The 19284-nt window shown below is 37.9% G+C and overlaps 1 protein-coding gene across 1 annotated transcript; it reads right to left on the bottom strand.

Moving 5' to 3' along the window:
* Window positions 1-17415: 17415 nt before the first annotated feature.
* Window positions 17416-18345, bottom strand: LOC118914840 (olfactory receptor 8S1-like). The gene has a single exon (XM_036890091.2). It carries the CDS (start codon window positions 18343-18345, stop codon window positions 17416-17418), a length of 930 nt encoding a protein of 309 aa, XP_036745986.2.
* Window positions 18346-19284: the final 939 nt, after the last annotated feature.

The following is a 19284-nucleotide window of genomic DNA, read 5'->3' as shown; positions in this document are numbered from 1 at the left end:
TAACCAATGAACAATCTGAAAAGGAAATTGAAAATGCAATTTTTTTACATAGACATCAAAAAAATAAAATATTTAGGAATAAACTTAATTAAGGAAATGAAAGACTTAAACACTGAAAATTACAAAATATTGCTGAGAGAAATGAAAGATTTAAATAAATGGAAGGACATCCCTTATTCATGGATTCAATACTGATAAGATGTCCATAGTACTCAATCAATCTACAAATTCAAAGCAATTCCTATCAAAAGCCTAACGGTCTTTTCTGCATAAATGGAAAATCTAACCCTCAGATTCATATAGAGTTGCAAGGGATCCTGAATAGCCAAACAATCTTGAAGAAGAATAACTCAGATGGAGGGCTCACACTTCCAGATGTCAAAACTTACTAAAAAGCTATGTTAATAAAAAGCAGTGTGGTACTGACATAATAGACATATAGACCAATGAGAGACCAGTGAGAGACCAGAAATAAATTTATACAACTATGGCTAATTCACTAGTACCAAGACTGTTCAATAAAGAAAGTATCTCTACAAAAAATGGTGCTGAGACAAAGGGATATCCAGATGCAAAAGAATGAATTTGGACCCCTATCTCACACTATATTAATAATTAAAAACAGATTAATGAAATATAAATGCTGAAAGCATAATACTCTTAGAAGAAAATATAAGGGTTACCTTTCAGGATGTTGGATTTGGCCATGGTTTATTTGATGTCACAAAACAATGAATGACAAAAGAAAAATAGATAACATTGATTTCATCAAAATTAAAAACTTTTGTGCATCAAACATTATCAACAAAATGAAGAGACAACCTACAGAATGCTAGCAAATCATGTCTGATAAGCATCTGCTATTCAGAAATAACTTGTACAGTTCAACAACCAAGTACAGATATCCAATTTGAAAACAGTCAAAAGGAATAGACATTTTTCCAAAGAAGATATACAAGAACATTGCTAACAAGAACATGAAAAGATACTCAACATCCAGCATCATTTGGGAAATGTGAATCAAAAACTATAATGAGGAACTACTTTATACTCACTCAAGTGGCTATAAGAATAATTAATCAAAACCCAGAAAGTAACAAGTTTTGACATGGATATGAAGAAACTGGAATCCTTGTACATGGCTGGTAGGAATGCCAAATTATACAGCCATTGTTTGATGATCTTCAAAAAGTTAAACAGCATTACCATAGCTCTGCACTATATACCTCCTGGATGTATAGAAAAGCATTGAAAACAGGTACTCAAACAAGTACATATACACACATGCTCATAGCAGCATTATTCATAACATCTACCTGGTGGAAACAGCTCAGATGTCCATCAGCAGATAAATTAACAAATGGTGGTATGTTCACACAATGGAATTTTTTTCAGTCATAATAGGGAATGAAGTATTGATACATGGTACAACATAGATGAAACTCCAAAACATTATGCAAAGTGAAAAAAGACAGACACACAGGTTACATGTCACATGATTCCATCTATATGAAATATCAGACAGACGGAGATTAGTGGTTGTCAGGGGCAGGGGTAATTGGGGTGAAGCTGCTCATTGGTCTCAGGTGTTACTTTGCAGTGATGGTAATGTTTTGAAACTGATAGAAATGGTTATCGAAAACATTAGTACTAAAGGCTATCCTTTTGTTCATTTTAAAGTGGTTACTCTTATGTTATATGAATTTTGCCTCAATAAAATACTTATTAAAAATAGGAACAAAGCTGAGAACTCTGAACTAACAGGTACCAGAATGCAGGAGCTAGGTAATGAAACCAACTATCTTAGCTTTTATATGTGCCTTCACTCATTCTTTAGAATCCTTTCTTCCTGTGGTAATGATCTACTTCAGTCCTTATCCTGCGTCAACTTCACTGCGGTATCACTCACTGGTGGATATTCTATCTCAGAGATTGCAGGAGAAATTAACAAATATTTCCAGATTGGACCATGACCTAATTTAGTTTCTTTTTCTTAGCTGAAACTGTGCTAAACAATTTTCCATATACTTTATATATTGTGGTGTGTATGTTGTATACAGAGTGAGTGGTCCAAATTTGTCTTCTCTTCTGTCCCTCAGAGTCTTACCCCCTACTCAAGACCCAGCCAAGGTGCATAACTGCTTAATGGTATTTGCCTTCCTGCAGCTTTTTCACAGGGAAATTTCACATACATTGCCTATTTTATCTTTGGGACAAGATTAAAAGGTGTAGGAAGAATCATATATTCAAGCACCAATATGTGACTGTGTATGTATGTATTTATTTCTTTGTCTTTACATGTAAGGATGTGGTAGAAGAAATAGGGAGGAACTTGCTGAATCTTTTTTTAAGAAGATAATATTGAGTATTAGATATTATATAATTTGTCTAAATTGCCAGTCTGATAAGTCAGTATTTGAGTTCATTATGTAGGGGCCCAAGGCAAGAGGTCTTCCTGCCATGCAGTGACTCCCAATGAAGGCTTGGCAGTGAATGCCCTCTATCATCTGTCATCTATGGATCTTTAAGATTATCCACACATATCTTTAAAAGGACTCACTGCTAAGGACAGACTAGTGTACTTGCCTCTGAGCACCCTGTGGACATCCTGTCTTCATGCCTTTGTCAAACATCCACTCAGCCTGGAATGCTGTACCTTTCAATCCAAACCCTATTCCTCTTTTAACTCTCATTTTAATTTAAACTCTTTTTTAGATCTTCCTTGATACTCTCCTTCTACAAACTTACCATATTATATAATAATACAGCAAATATTGTTAAGTAAGAACCTGATATATTCTAGGCAGTCAGAAATTCTAGGCATTGATTTTTAATTCTCAGAAAGATATGGGCAAATCATTAGGTGCAGAGTTTAAAAATAAGAAAGCAGTATTTAGATATTTTCCCAAATGATCAATAACCTGATTATAACTCTGATCTCCAATTTTAAAAGGCAACTTTTATTTCTGTCCTATCCCTTCCTTCTTAAGAATTTCTTAGGAGTTCCTGTTTCTCTCCACAGTACGATGTAATCATCAGCTCACATTAAGTGAGTCTTCCCTCTATGCCATCACATGGATCACTCTGCAGATCTGGTAGTTAGTGTGAATGTGTATGTCACGTATTTCCTTCTTTTCCCCTCCAATGACATCATAATATCTTGAGAATAGTGATTGCATTATTTAATATGTTGTGTCCAGAACATTTGACACAGTGAAGGGAAATGCACATGAGTATTTATTCAACTTGTTTAATGAAGAAAAAAATAATGGTGTGAATAGTGTAGACTGTGTAGCTCCATTTTTTGTAGAACAGCTCAAATGCCATAAGCTTGATAATATTTAGCACTAATGGGAAGTGCCAGGGAAAAGGAAAGAAGTGTATGAGTGTGTGTGTGTGTGTGTGTGTGTGTGTGAAGGGGGAGTCAGATTGTTGTAATGGGAAGAGTCTGGTACTGGACTTAAATTATGTATCTACCAGGATCTATATGATCACTGTATCTGAGGAGGTACTCCACACCCAAATTTTGACCATACTAGAAACATTGTTAACCCATGACACTTAAAAGTGGTTAAAATGGTAAGTTTTATGTTATGCATATTTTATAATGACAGTATAAAAAAATGACATGTAATATATAACCTTGCACTCAACCATCAACCCCTCCATCCATCCTCCACTTATCCTTTTGTCCATTTTCTATCCATCCATTCATTTGTAATTCAAAGATTTCATTCACAATTCCTCTTTCCTTTTATCTATTCTTCTACTATTTCTCCATAAACCCATTTATTCAGACACCAAATATTCACATATTGCCTCCTATATGCCATACTATACTAGGTATTGAGGAGAACACAACCACACAACCTAGAATATACTGCCGTTCAACTGGTATATGAATAATCACTTAGAATCACCTTAGATTTTGTGTCACTCTTGTCCTTTATTTAGGGATTAATTGTCTTATCCTTTATCTGTGTACTCAGTATCAAGCCTGATCTGTGTCTACACACATAGGCTCACCTACTCATGAAAATGCTTGCCTGAATGGTAACACCACACAGTCTTCTGACTGGTCCCTTTACAGCTCTAATCTGCCCTGTATTCTCAGGCTTTGCCCTGATTCCACAGAGTGTGACCTTGGTTTTGCCTGACACACTCACAACAAGTTAAATCCCATAGAGCAGCCACCTTCCAAGTCCTTGTTCTCCCTGGTAACTTATCCTCTGTTAATACTGTATATTCAACAGTTTCCTAGACTGTGGGAACTTTTTAGATTTCATTTACATCACAAGTCTTCTTACAAGGCTAATAATGCAGCATATATGGTTCAAACCAACTCAAGTTCACCATGAGGGGAGCAGCCTGTTGGACAAAATTAGAAATAAGGAGCCCTTCATCTCCTTATTTGTCAAATCCTGTTGGAAGAAAACATCTTCTCTGGTACTTTTACTAGCAAAAAAAATGAAGCGTAAATGATACTGAGGCCACTTATATAAGAACATGAACATTTCTGTGTTTGGAATTTTCTGTGTGAAATAGCAGATAGTTGTTTTAATTCATCCACATTTACTCTTTCAGCCCCTGGTGCTTACTTACCCCTCCAGAGACAGAGCACAGTGTTTTCAACTTACACTGTAGTTTGGGTGACTGAGCCCGGATCCAATGGAGCAGAAGGGATGTACTTCATCTTTACAGAGAGGAAAGTGAGAGCAACGTAGAAGTTAGAGTGCCACTCCTGATGGGAAGCTGGGTTTACAAATTTGTAGAACTTGCAATATGAGAACACATCTGTCCAAAAACACTCTATAGATCAGCAGGATGTTGAATTTTGGATTATTTTAGTAGTCATTCTGTTCTATTTGTTGCACTAGAATGAGTATATGTTTAAATTCAGGTTAGCACTTCAAGCTCAGCTCAGTTTTAACTGTATCTAATGAGTAATGGCTATGATGGTGCTGATGATATGAAGAAGATGCTAGACACTCTACAAGCACCTTACATGTATTAACCTACTTATTTCTCATGTAAATCTTACCTGATGGGGGTCATTGTTTTCATTTATCCTTTTACTTTCTAAAGAACAGGTAAGGAACTGAGGAGAGACACTTAGGTAACTTGTCCAAGGTCACAAAGGCTCCAAGTGCTGGAGATGAATTTCAGCTCCGGGGTTTGACATGTGCTGACCACACCCTTTCCAAGGGGACGGGTAGAGGGAAATATTCCTTGAGAGTAAGACCTAGAACAAGAGATTCCTATCACTTCACTGGGCTCATATCTATTTCATGTAAAAATGTTAGTTAATTCCACAAGTTCCCATCACACTGGGACTGATGGGTTAATGAGAGGAGACCAGAGAGGTTTGGGGTTTCCTCTATTCACTGATCACGGGAGAGGGTGCTACATGACCTGGGAGGGGATAAGTGGGTGGTCAGAGGCAGGATTAATCACATGGGTGTCTGGGAGGCTCCGGAACTAGAGGAAGGGATGAAAGTAGGCAAGTATGGAATAATAACAGCACTACATTTATTTTTTTTTCTTAAATTTTTGTTGTCTTCTGCCTGTCTCCTGTGTGCTACAGCACCTACATCAGTTTGGTCAATTTTGAAGATGGAGAAAGTTGGTGATAGCAGAGAAGGGAACTTTCTATAGACATGTGAATGGACTGTAAACAGGAGCAAAACTCCATCTATTCTCATGTCCTGTCACCATCCCTTAGATCTGGGGCTCAGTCTCCAGCACCTAGAATTTCTATGCAAAGACCCAGGTGATCTCAGAGATCCAGAAAGAGGTAAATGAGGAGAGGGAAAGAGGTTGTCAAGAGAGAGGGAAACTTCAGAGGACCTGGACATTACCTAGCTCAGGGCGTTTTGTGTCTCTGAAGACTTCCTGCTGTTCTGATCTGGGGCTGAGAGGTCTCTGTGATCATGGGAACTATTTATTTGATAACCCAATTAAAGGAAATTCAGATGATTGACTTATCTTGCTAAGTCCCCATGAGAACATTGCAAATGATTATCCAAGAAGCTTCAGGATGCTCATGCTGTGAGCTCCCGCTTGGTGTCGACTTTCTCTCCAACTGGCCACCAAGGCTCTCAAACCCTCCACAGAAGGCAAGGGGAGCTTCTCTCTGGTAGCCTTCAGCCCAACCACTTTGGTGTCCCTCTTTTTAATTTTCTGTCTGATTCTAAATTCTATGCTAGGAGAATCCGTAAGTGACTGATTCCAAGATAAAATGCTTCAGAAGGGCAAGTAGAGATTGGACAGTCAGTGATTGGCTAGCTGAGCCTGGCAGGTCAGGAGATAAGTCAGTTTAGGAGATCAAGTTTGAAAGTTTGGTACTTACAGGAGGGGCCTGGTGACCAGAATGCTTTGTTATGAATAGGTCTCCCACTGTTCTTTGGATCAGTTATTTCAGTAGGGATTAGACTGGCGATGGGGTAAGAGCAGAAAAATGAACGTCTATACATATAGGATTGAGGACCTGGAAAAAGAGGGTGTGCACTAGCGCGCCAATATTTTCTACCAAATTTCAAAGAGTCCCCTTTCCCAGTGATTGGGATTTTTCGCTGAGGAAACACTGAACTCCTTGTCAGAGAACTTGAGGATAAATTTTCCTGGAGCATAATGAGAACCACAGACACAGTTCAAGGAGAGGCCAATGCTTACACTCTTCTCTTATGTGGAAAGTATGTTAAGAAAGTGCAAAGAGGTGTCTAAGAGATTCAGAGGGAATATCTGACAAAGAGATGTTAATAAAACTGTAAAGTGACTGGAAAGGGTTTGAGAAACACTTTCAAATGATCATAGAAAATATTACCATTATGCTGTACTTTTCTGGCACAGAAGACATTTTGTAGCGCTGGCCTTTTTCCAGGTAGAAGGACTTATCTGGGGTTGTAAGAACCAATATTCAATGAGATAACTGTGAAAACCAGTACCTTTTATTGTTCCAGCTGGGAGTCACAGGAAGGCAAGGAGACAAAATGTCCTAGATCTAAACTGTCCTGAAGTCTTGGTCATCATGTTTCCGTTGGCCACAGCAAAAAGATTCTTAAATCCTCAATAAGTGAAATTTGGTGAGAGTTTTCACTCAGATGGGCCCAGCTACATGGTATCTTGTCATTAAGTCTCCTCTGTGACTGTAAATATTGTGCTCAAGTGAACAAGCAGGACAATGAATCTCAGGTCCAACCTCTCAGAGAAGGAGGTTTAGTTTATTCAGTTAGTTTATTGGCTGGGTGATCCTGAGAGTTCAAGGGAAAGATGGACCGATGCCCTTTATTCCCCGGAGTTAAAGCCTGAGGCCAAAATTACACAAGTTAATTAGGGAAGTTGTACTTTGTAAGAATCACAGGAAATTATCTCAGATGTTGGCTTCAGAACTTGGCATTGAAATCTTACTGGAAACTGTAGGTGGAACTCCTGGGCGTCTGGTGTTTTTCTTTTCCTTACTTTTCCTCCCTCCCTCCCTCCCTCCCTCCCTCCCTCCCTCCCTCCCTTCCTTCCTTCCTTCCTTCCTTCCTTCCTTCCTTCCTTCCTTCCTTCCTTCCTTCCTTCCTTCCTTCCTTCCTTCCTTCCTTCCTTCCTTCCTTTCAGTTTTATTGAGTTATAATAGAAAATTAGATGCTATACATTTGAAATGCACAATGTGATGACTTGGCATACATATACTTCTTGAAATGATTACCAAGATCTGGTTAGCCATTGAACACCTCACATAGTTAACCTTTCTTCAGTGGTGAAAATGCTAAAGTCTACTCTCAGCAAATATCCAGTGCACAACTATATTATTAACTATACTCAACATGCTGTAAATTAGCTCCCCCCAGAGCTTATTCATCTTGTAACTGAAGGCTTGCATCTCACTGATGTCAGCAGCATCTCACCATCTCCCTCACTTCCCCAGCTCCTGGTAACCAACACTCTCTGTTTTTGAGTTTGCCTTTATTTGTTTTGTTTTGTTTTCACAGATTAGTGAAATCATAAAGTATTTTTCTTTCTCTGTCTATTTAATTTCACTTAGAATAATGTGCTCTAGTTTTATTCATGTTGTTGCAAAGGCAGCATTTCCTTCTATATCATGGCATATATTCCTCTGCCTATATATACCACACCTTCTTTATCCATTTATCCATTGATACTTAGGTTGTTTCCATTTTTGCTATTGTTAATAATGCTGTAGTTCTACTTGTATTTTATTGAGGAACCTCCATGCTATTTTCCATAATTGCTGTACCATTACTTTCCAACCAACAGTGTAGAAGGGCTCCATTTTCTCTACATTTCAGTCAACACTTGTTATCGTTGTCTTTTTGATAATAGCCATATGAACAGGTATGAGATGATATCTCATTGTGGTTTTGATAAACATTTCACTGATGATTAGAGATGGTGAGCATCTTTTCATGTATCTGTTGTCCATTTGGATGTCTTCCTTGAAAGAAATGTCTGTTTAGGTGTTTTGTGCATTTCTTAAATTAGTTTTTGTTTGTTTTTGAGTTGTGTAAGTTCCTTAAATATTATGAATATTAACCCCATATTAGATATATGGCTAGCAAATATTTTCTCCAACTCCGTAGGTTGCCATTTTTTTGCTTATTGTTTCCTTTGATGTACAGAGGACTTTAATTTGATAGTCCCAGTTGTTCTTTTTTGCTTTCATTTATTTGTGCTTTAGGGGTCTAATCCAAAAAATCATTGCCAAAAAAATCAAAGAGATTTCCACCTGTGTTTTCTTCTAGGAGTTTTATGGTTTTGGGTCTTATGTTTAAGTCCTTAGTCCATTTCAAGTTAAATTTTGTGAGTGGTGTGAGATAGGACCCAGTTTCATTCTTTTGCATGTGGCTTTCCAGTTTGCCCAACACCATTTATCATTATCCTTTTCCTATGATGTGTTCTTGGTGCTCTTTACAAAAATTAGTTGCCCACATATGCATGGGTTTATTTCTGGGCTCTTGATTTTGTTACATTGGTGCATGTGTCCATTTTTATGCCCTTGCCATACTGTTTTTCTTATTGTGGCTTTGTATATAGTTTGAAATTAGGAAATGAAATGTGATGCCTCCAGTTTTGTTTTATTTACTTGACTATTTGGGATGTTTTAGAGTTACATGCAACTTTTAGGATTTAAAATATCTACTGTGAAAAATGTCTTTGAAATTTTGATTTGGATTGTATTGACTCTGTTGATGGTTTTGGGCAGTATGGATATTTGTACAATATTAAATTTTCTGACCCATGAACATGGGATATATTAACATTTATATGTGTCTTCATCAGTTTCTTTGGGTGTCATATGGCTTTCAGTGTAAAGTCTTGAATGTGGGATGGTAGCTGAGGGATTATAATATACAGACTTTATAATGTTGGGGTACATTCCTTCTGTACTTTATTTTTGAGAGTTTTTACCATGAGGATGTTGAACATTGTCAAAGTTTTCCCTACATCAATTATGATGAACAGACAATTTCTATCTTCTTTGTTAATATGGTGTATGTCAGGTTTTGTATCTTCATATGTTGAGCCATCCTTGCACCCTGGAATAAATTCCAGTTGATCATGGTTTATGATACTTTTCATGTGCTTTTGAATTCAGTTGACAGTGTTTGGTTGAGGATTTTGTATGATATTCATCAGGATAATTGGCTTGTGGTGTCCTTACACTCTTGTATCTGTGTCTGGTTTTGGTGTCAGGGTATTGATGAATTACGAAATTTTGGGGGTGTTATAAGCTCATATTGTTTTTTCTCTGCCTCAGCTTTAGAATTAGCTAATTCTCCATGTTGCAATGGCTTTATTGGAGAATTGTATTAGAAACCAAGCTCTGGGAGCTGAATGTGCTCCTGGCTCCTGGGGTGTTGTTACTTTTAGGCCCTCGGCTGACAGAGCAAGGAAATTCATGTGTATCTAAGCTGTGTATCTTTAATATATTCTTCAACTGTTTTTATAAATATTGAAGAAAAGGAATATTTTCATTTTTACCTTCTTGGATACCAAATAAAAAAGCATAAATAATACACTTTCAAACTATTTCATAATGTTCAAACATTTTAAAGAATTGCCAATTAAGAAAAAAATGGAATTCTTTATGAAAATTGTAGAGGAGTAATTGTTATGTAGATAAAATGTACAAAATCCATGTATTGTGCTTGGCTCAGTAAATATAAATTTCTCCATTTATGTTTAAGAACAAATCAGTGATAAAATATGCATATAAGTAGAGTTATGAATTAAAAACCTTATCATCTCTTTTTCTCATTGATACCAAAGGTAAGAGAACAACCACATTTTTCTAATGATTTTTACTTCTATTTACATTCTTATCCTCTTTCCTCATTCCCCACACTGACATTGGTGGTACAGTTATATGTGGGAGCTTTTCTCCTTTAGGTTGACTCTGAGTTATCAAGGTGTATCACCCAATATAGGAGAAAATGGAGTATCCTACTGAGTGGGGATTACGAACAGGTGCAGGCACACACGTTAGCCTTTGAGGTTCTTTGAGGTAAGAATACGAGTATAGTTTTTGAGGACACCTCAGGAGGCAGAGGCCTGACCTTTGTGTGCATCCTGTACTTTTGAAGAAAGTTTTCTTGTGGTGTCAGTAGAGTATACATAATGCACTGAGATATGCAGGGGAATATGAAAGGCCTCTGTGAGGAATTCTGTTCTCTCTAGTGTGTTCCATTTTGGAGTCATCTGGTATCTTCTTAGAACAGAGTATACTTGAGGAAGAAGGAAAATAATTTATATTGTAGGAAGAAATGTTTAACACATGTATAGTTAAAATAGGTAAACTAAAATGACATGAATATAATCAAATTGGTGTTTATTTTGTGGGGATAAAACAGACATGTGAAAAATTTTCTGTGATATTGTTTGGAATGGGAGAAGCCTGTTGAGAAATGCAGGCTGTTAGGAAGCAATATTTTAGTTGTGGAACCACAGTGAATTTATAATTCCATTAAAAAGCAAAGAGATATGGAAGAAAAAGTAAAATAACCAAAATAAAGTAAAAGATGTACATTGTTGAGCGGTGATTACACGTATGTAGAAAGGATTATGATTCATTAGATTCTGTGCTATGGGGACTTAAAAGCTGAAAAACAACTGAAAGAAGAAAGGGCAGACAGGAAGAAGAGAGGGGAAAAACTCTTTCTTAAATGTTTTAGAAATATCCCATGGTGAATAACATAGGTCAATATTAAAGACACTAACAATATTTTACAATATCGATTTCTTATTTCCATTCTTATGATGAAAAATGGGAACAATATCTGGGTAGGGGATAACTTGCTTTATGAATACTTGCAGTATAAAAATCTATGGAAAACAGAAATAGTAAAAATAAGATAAGAGTCCTCAAAATGTATAACTTTAGTGAATCATATATTAAGGATTGAATATTTGGTAAACATTTTCTACAATAAAAGGGAGAAAGGAAAGCTAAAAATTCCCTTGAATCATTAAGGAGGGTAAAATAGGAAAACGGACATGCATTGTGGCATAATGGAGGAAAGGCCTGACGTACTGAAATTAGAGAAATGCAGGTTAAGCAGGATGTGTTAGTAGTATTTCTTTTTCACCAAGCATGTTACTTGCTTATGGAAAACAGACTTGGTATTTAATCATGTATATTATGTTAAATCTTGAACATACAGTGTAATGGGAGGCAATGATGGGTCCTCAATATCTGCTGAATGTACAAAGAATGAAAGAATGAAGCAAATGTGACATCCTGTATGTACTTTATTAGAGGAATATTCCCTGGTGAATTTTAGTTTCAGAAATAAACAAAACTTGAGGCCGACAGGGAGCTGGGGAGAAATGAAGGCTGTGAGGCACTGAGGGGTTCATTTTTTAGTGGTTGTGAAGACTTATCTTCTGTTGTAATAATTGGCAGCTAATGATTTCTTCCCCTCAAGAATCAGCTCACACCCACCAGCTCATTTCTGTCCACATTTGGAGGGTTGCTTAAAACCGTGACACTTACTCATCTATCCACTGGGTAAGTTATCTATCATTTCATCTCTCTATTTGGTCATCTAATATTTCATTTGTCCCCTCCATTATCCAACCTCTTTGCCCTTCAGTCATCTCCAACTATGTTTCCCTTTACTCATTCATTTATCCATTACTTCATCACTTCTCTCTTATCTGATTATTCAAAGTATCATACATCTACTTTTTACAAAGTCCTCTACTTAAACAGACTATGTAAGTACATCACTTAGCCTTTGTTGAACTGTTTTGTGAACACACTTATTTGTCCTGTTTTCCCAGCTGTACTTTCTCAGGCTGAATTCTCATACTGGGTAAATGTTTTTTGTGCCCACCTTGAAATCTCAGACTCTATTCCCTCATGAGTCCTCCTTCTTGGTATGGCAACTGCTTACAGTCATCCTGATCTGTCAACTAGAACTTTGAACTGCCTCTGAATTCCCCAGTTTTCCCTGGGAAATTCACCAGCTTCACGTGGTTCTTGCCCAAAGAATTTGCCATAACAGATTCCATTCCTGTTGGTCCAGCCAAGCCCCTGCTTTGCCTAACTTTCTTTTCCTATTTAGACAAGTTCCTATACTCCCACCCTTAATCAGATTCCTTATTCAAATTACCTGTCTACCTGGTGAGTACTTCACAGCCCAGTGTGCTGGCCCAAATTAACTCTGATTCTGCATCAAAGATGAATGACAGATGGAAAAGTCATTTTTTCTGTGTTTGAGTTCATAAATTCTTGTTTAAATAAACAATTTCTTTGTATTCTTCAGTAGTAAACAGATCAGTCCATTCACTATAATTGGAAAATTTCTCAAAATGTATAATTTTCTGTTCGATTTTGGTTTGACACTTGCTCTGTATTTACTCTCTAGTTTTTCCACATGTACTGTCAGTGTAGACCTGCCTACATCCCATCTTCATATTACATATTCAGCCTGAGGAAACTACAGCACATCCAAAGGTTTTGGTGAAATTGTGGGTGAGAGATCCAACATCAAAAACCTCTGTTCTGTGCTGACTGCACACAACCTGTCAGCAAGACAGGTGAAAGCCCCCATTATGAAATTTCCAGGTTTACTCTGCCTGGTTCCCAACATAGATCCTCTGATTGTGTCCAACTGAAAATGGGGTTTCACTTCATCCTTGCAGTGGGAAGTGAGCACTAATTTCAAATTCTCTTCACTTACCTTGAGAGAGGGAACCCAATGGCTTGTAGTCAATTGGAGTTGAACGCCTACTTTGAAATTCAGAAAGAGGTGAAGCGAGAGAAGTTTGGGTGCTTGTACAGAGAAGAGCAGAGGTAAGAAGAAGGGAGAGCACTGGGTGGTTGTCTCAACAAAATATCTTATTTCCCAATTTGCCTGTGTAGCTGTGCTTGAACTCATCTCAGATGTGTCACCTCTTGTTTTCTTGTATATGTTCATGTCAGGTATCACCTTAAAGAGCAGGGAGCAAAATGGTACTTCCTGTCATTTAAAAAATAGTGACAAATAATTATTCCCTTCTATCCTATAACTTTTGGCTCAAGTTTAATATGCTTTATAATGTAAATTCATTTTACCTAATTTAACATTAAACAACCTAAATTCTGAAATGCAATGAATATCAATGCCACTATAAATTATTAACTTGTTTAGATACAATGATCTTTTATCATTTCCAAGAAGATAGTACAACAAAAAAAATTTCAACATTTATCTACTCAGTGCAATCACACAGAAAATTTTAGTTAATTACATAAACGACTGGATAGATTAATGAAGGCAGGATGGAGATAGATCTCATGCTGAAAGGCAGACACAGTCTGGGTAAGTATTATTGGTAATGTAAGAAACTCAGAAGAGCATGGAGACCTTTGACATCCCAAGGCCACATGAAAATGGAAGGACAACAAGGCTTGTGGTCTGTGTACATTGCAGGCAAACATCACATACCTCAATATTTCCCTTTGACTCTTCTCTGATTTCTGTTTCTTCTCTTCTCCTTTAATGACTAATATTGGTGAAGACCAGAGTTGATGGGGTGGTTAATGATAGAGTAATAAAGTATTTTTAGTACACATATTTAAGATTTATTTATGTATTTAGGGAAGGAGGAGGACCTCAAGCCACTTAAGTCTATCTATTGGAAGCATTTTCCCTACTCCTCCCCAGACTGCGAACCTCTTTGCTTTTGATGTCAGTCTCCCATATCAAAACAGTTTCCACAGCCAGTGCACATGCAACACTGAAGAGCACAGAGAGAATTTATTTAGTAGGTGCTTAGAACAACTGAGGACAAGAGCCTTCTAAGGAGAGAGGGAACCTTTAGAAAAATCATTGAGGTTTGAGATTCTCTGGCACAAAAATCATCTTCTGGCTCAAGTCTTACCATGAAATAAGAAGTCATCTTTGGTCAGGTGATTACAATGTGCAGTAGAACCAATATTTCTGTAGCCTAATTTTAGGAAGCATCCATGTTAAGTTTTCCTGTTTACAAGTTTCAGTGAGGAAGAACAAATGACCATCTCAGAAGGAGAAGCCTAAGGATACTTATCTGAATTGTGCCTTGGCCCTGCCACTGTCATGTAGTAAGTCCAGTGGGAAACATTCAGATTCTGAAAGGAGCACAGGAGAGACTTCTCTCAGGTCATCCCCAACGCAACCCAGAGGCTACCCTTCATTTAGCTGCGTCTGTGACTCTATATATGGGCAAACAAGATCAGTGAAGTGAGTGATCTTCAGATATAATCTAGCTTAAGGGACCCAAATAGGTTGATGGAGCTGGTGCAATTTAGCAGGTCCAAAAAGCTGTATTCCCTAAGGTCATAGTCTAAGACAAACGTTAAACTCATTAACTAGAAGAGAGAAGCTTATAGAAGACTTAGGGGATTCTCATGATATAGTCTATAGAACTGTAGGATTGAAGCTATAACTGCAACCCCGGGCTTTGATAAGAGACAAGCTGGGAAGGGTTTTCCTGTTGCCTACTCACTGGGGAGATACTTTATTGGGAATTATTAAGGAAGGTGTATAGTGAGACTTAATTCACCTGACAGCTTACTTCCCATAGTAAGTATCTTTAAACATAACTGGGGAGAACACTTTGATGATTAAATATATTTTAAAATTAGAAACACTTATGCAACTATCCAATTTGCATTGGCTGTCTCTGTGAAACCATGTGCTGTACAAGTGTGGCAAAGAGTAGCTTACAGCACAGGCATAGGTTCCAGCTTCACATTCTCATGGGAAGTATCCTCATCTCTGGGGCTGAGTTGTTGGACCACAGTGAGAATGTACTCAGCTTATGAGACTGATTTATTGCCTTTGCATATATATTCACAAGTGGAATTGCTGTATCATATGGTAATTCTATTTTTAATTCTTTGAGAAGCCTTCATTACCAAAGTGCCTAAACCAAATTGTATTCCCACCCATAAAGTACAAGTCCTCCCTATGTCTACATTCCCTGTCAACACTTACTATCTTCTGTCTTCTTGATGATAGCCATTCTAACAGGTTGAGGTTTTGATTTCATTTTCCTGATGATTAGTGATGTTCAGCACCTTTTATTAACCTTTTAGTCATTTGTATGTCTTCTTTGGAAAATGTAATCAGATTCTTTGCCCATTTTTAAATTGGGTTATTTGTCTTTTTGATATTGAGTTGTATAATTTCCTTATATATTTTTTATTTTCAGCAATTGAGCAGTATGGCAGAAGAGAAGCAAAGATTAGACATATCATTAAATAATGGTGAAGAAAAATGAACATAGGAGAGTTGCAGATTCTTTCACAGATGTAGCTAATGAAATGAGTGTGCCCAATAAACCAGTTGCATTGAAGACTTTACATATAGGAAAAATCCCAAAATACTTGTAAGAATATTTACTTAAAGTTAATAATAATTTTCATTGTTGAAGAAATTGTATTTTCATGTTTATTTAGTATGTATTTACAATTGGAAATTGTATTTAAAATTGGTTTCAAAATTATGTGTATTAATAAGTATTGTGAAATCCTTTGTTATTATTAATGACATTGAAACATAATGTGCGCCAAATCTTAAAATGCTCTGGTGTTTCCGTTGTGTTCTTACACTCTGTTCTCTTTGGTTGAACCTCACTGTGAAGCAATGTGCATTGACTTGGTGCTTATCTGATTAATAAAGTACATGCTAAATAGGAAAATATATTTTGAATCCGACAAATGCTGTTGGACTGGAGTTGTTTCTATTAATAAGAAATTTGGAAATTTTATAACACAGAAGTCTAAATGAAAATGCCATGAAAAGTATTGACCGTTAGGGAAAAATGACTTTTCAGTATATTTTTGCTCTTGAATTGTGCTTAGGTGATTTGGTCTGATTCTTAAAATTCAGGGTGGTGTTGGAAAAGGGAATTATGAGGAGGCAATCTGAGGGCACTGGGTGCCTGTGTGGACAAAGGGGAATGAAGAAGAGTGAGGGGTTAGGAAAGGGAAGGACAAGGTCACTAATCGAATCTGTTACACACGAGAGTTGGAAACCCACCACATGTCTCCATTATGGGAACCACTTTCCCAAAATCACTTTCATCCTAAGGCCCAATCTTATGCCTTAGAGTGGGTTCTCAGGAGAACTTCCACCCTTCACCGCAGCCCTAAGCAGTCATTATTTTCTGACCAGATCAGGCACACCGTAAACTTAAGTTAATCACCAATCAGTATTGCCCAGCTGGTCTATAGTTCTGATTCTCTCCTCCTCCTCTCTGAGTCATTTTTTTTTCACCAAAAACTGCCCTTTTTCTGCCTAAACTCTGTCTTGTGCTCCAGTTCTTAGCATTGTGCTCAGGCAGCAAAATACATTTCTGCTAAATTGTCTATTTTATGAAATAGCTTTGATATTTCCTCGTTTCATTTTATAGCAGATTTTAGATGCTTGTATTTTGTGAATCCATGATGGATCCTTTATATCTGGTTGCCCTATTTGCCTTTGGATTCACCCACCTTTCCTAGGTGTGGGTCTGTCCAAGTCCAAATACGAGATAATATTGTACATCCATTTCTCCAGTCCTTGAATCTTCTCTACATTGAATATTCAGCAGATTTGTTTTATGCTCCATTCTGTGATAGTTTGGTGACTTTATTCCCTGTTGTTGTTCACTGAATAGCATAGTAAAAGAAAAAAGGTTGGGATGAAACCCCATCAAAGCATCCAAAAACAGTTCAAGGAAAATGGCTGGATTAATATGGTTATTTGATGTTTTGCTTTGCCTCTAAGCCAGAACAATTTGATCCATCTTTCTTTACCTGAGCTTGAAAGAGCTCTGTGAATTTCTATGATACTCTTCTTAGTTCCAACATCAGGAAAATCAGGAAATGCTTTTAAAGTTAACTAACAATAGATTTTGCTGTAGTAAACTACCTACCCATTATCTTCTGTCTTTGGTCAGCTAATATTTAAGATATTTTCCAAAGGTCCTCCTCACAGCTGCTTTCACCTCATTGTTCTTCAAGCTGTAGATCAGGGGATTCAGTAAGGGAGTGACCACACTGTACTGCAAAGAGGAGATCAACTCAAGTGTTGAACCTGAGATTGGCATGAGATAGCGAATGAAAAATGAACCATAAAACATGAGAACTACAGTGAGGTGAGAGGAGCAGGTGGAGAAGGCCTTGCCTCTACCTGAGGAGGAGCTGATACTGAGAATGGTGGAGACAATAAGGGCGTAGGAGAATACAGTCAACAAACAGGTTCCCAGCCCATGTAGGAGACTGGAACAGAGTAGAACAGTAAAACTGGTGGAGACATCAGAGCAGGACAGAGGGAAGAGAGTGGGCAGCTCACAGCTGTAGTGGGGGATGGACTGATCCTTACAGAAGTCCAGTCTCATAGCTGGTAGGATGTTGATTAATGCGTCCAGAAAGCCCAGGCTCCAGGTGGTGCACACCAGCCTCACACAGAGCTGGTTGCTCATGACCTGTCCATAGAGCAGAGGGTGGCAGATGGCAACATAGCGGTCATAGGCCATCACTGAGAGCAAGCAGGCTTCGGTGCCTCCAATGTCAAACACAAAGAAGACCTGAGCCAGACAGCCCCCCACAGAGATTGTTTTCTTCTGAGACAGGAGGTTTTCCAGCAGCTTGGGCACGGTGGCTGAGGAGTAGCAAAGATCCAGGAAAGAGAGGTGACTCAGGAAGAAGTACATGGGCGTGTGGAGGTGAGAATCAGTCTTGATTACCAGTAGCATCATGAGGTTCCCCATCAGGGTCAGGAGGTAGATCACTAGGAACAGCACAAAGAGCAGGGCCTGGACATGGGGGTCTTCAGACAGGCCAAGGAGGGTGAACTCAGTGATGGTGCTGTGGTTTCCCAAGGCCATCTGAAAAGACTGTAGACTGGAAATAAAAAGAGGAACAGGAATTGACTTCAATGAAGTGATAGTGTGGAACTCCAAGCTCCTCTTCCTTTACAAAAACACCAAAAAACAAGCAGAGACTGTCAGCACCACTTTTGTAGGTGCTCTGTGAAATAGTGAAATGTTTACAGCAACCAAGTGTACACTCCATAAAGCAAAATGCAACTTGAAATAGTAGGAAAGTTCTGTGCTGTTTTTATTTTCCTTTGCCTCTCCCCTCCCAGCTTCAGTGGCTATAATGAGGATGACAGTCCCTGTTCCTAGTGTGGAACCTTGTTCCCAGATCTGGAGTGAGCAGAGCAGACCTTTCTCACAAATACTGTGTTTGCTGTTCTAATATGTCTGGGGTTTACCTGAATGACTTATGCAGGATGTTTTGTTTCATTTCCACATAACCTTGAAATCATTCAGGGATCAAATGTGGCACACATTGTTTGAAAACATCATAAGGTTAAGAAAGACCTGTAACTGCCTGGGGCAAAAGATAATGACTGAATAAAATAATAGATCACCTGCAGCCTGGAGGAAAACCTAGGTAGAGAGTTTCTCTGGGAAATTAGAGCATTCAATAGTGCCTGTGCATGCTAGGGAATTTAGAAAGCTACACACTTGTCCAGCACCACTCTTTCTCAGAGAAGACTACAGAAGACCTTATGTTTTCACCTCTGGCTAATTTTTGTTTCAGTACAAGCAGAATGTGAAGTAAGTCTAAGGCAGAATAGTAAACAATCCGGGAAAATGCTCAAAGAGTGGCTCAACACAGAGCTAATTTGCAAAGACTGGGAGGCATGTTTTTAAATATAAAAAATGTTTAGCTCCTGTAGTTCAATGAAATATCTGGCAAAGTATTAGTTGAACTCAAGTGAAAAGAAAAGAGTCTCCATTGAGCAGAAAGAGCAATGA

Source organism: Manis pentadactyla, chromosome 10 (genome assembly GCF_030020395.1).
Source record: "Manis pentadactyla isolate mManPen7 chromosome 10, mManPen7.hap1, whole genome shotgun sequence".
Classification (NCBI taxonomy): Eukaryota; Metazoa; Chordata; class Mammalia; order Pholidota; family Manidae; genus Manis; species Manis pentadactyla.
Note: the sequence above shows the minus strand (reverse complement) of the source record. Positions and strands in the feature narration are given on the sequence as shown.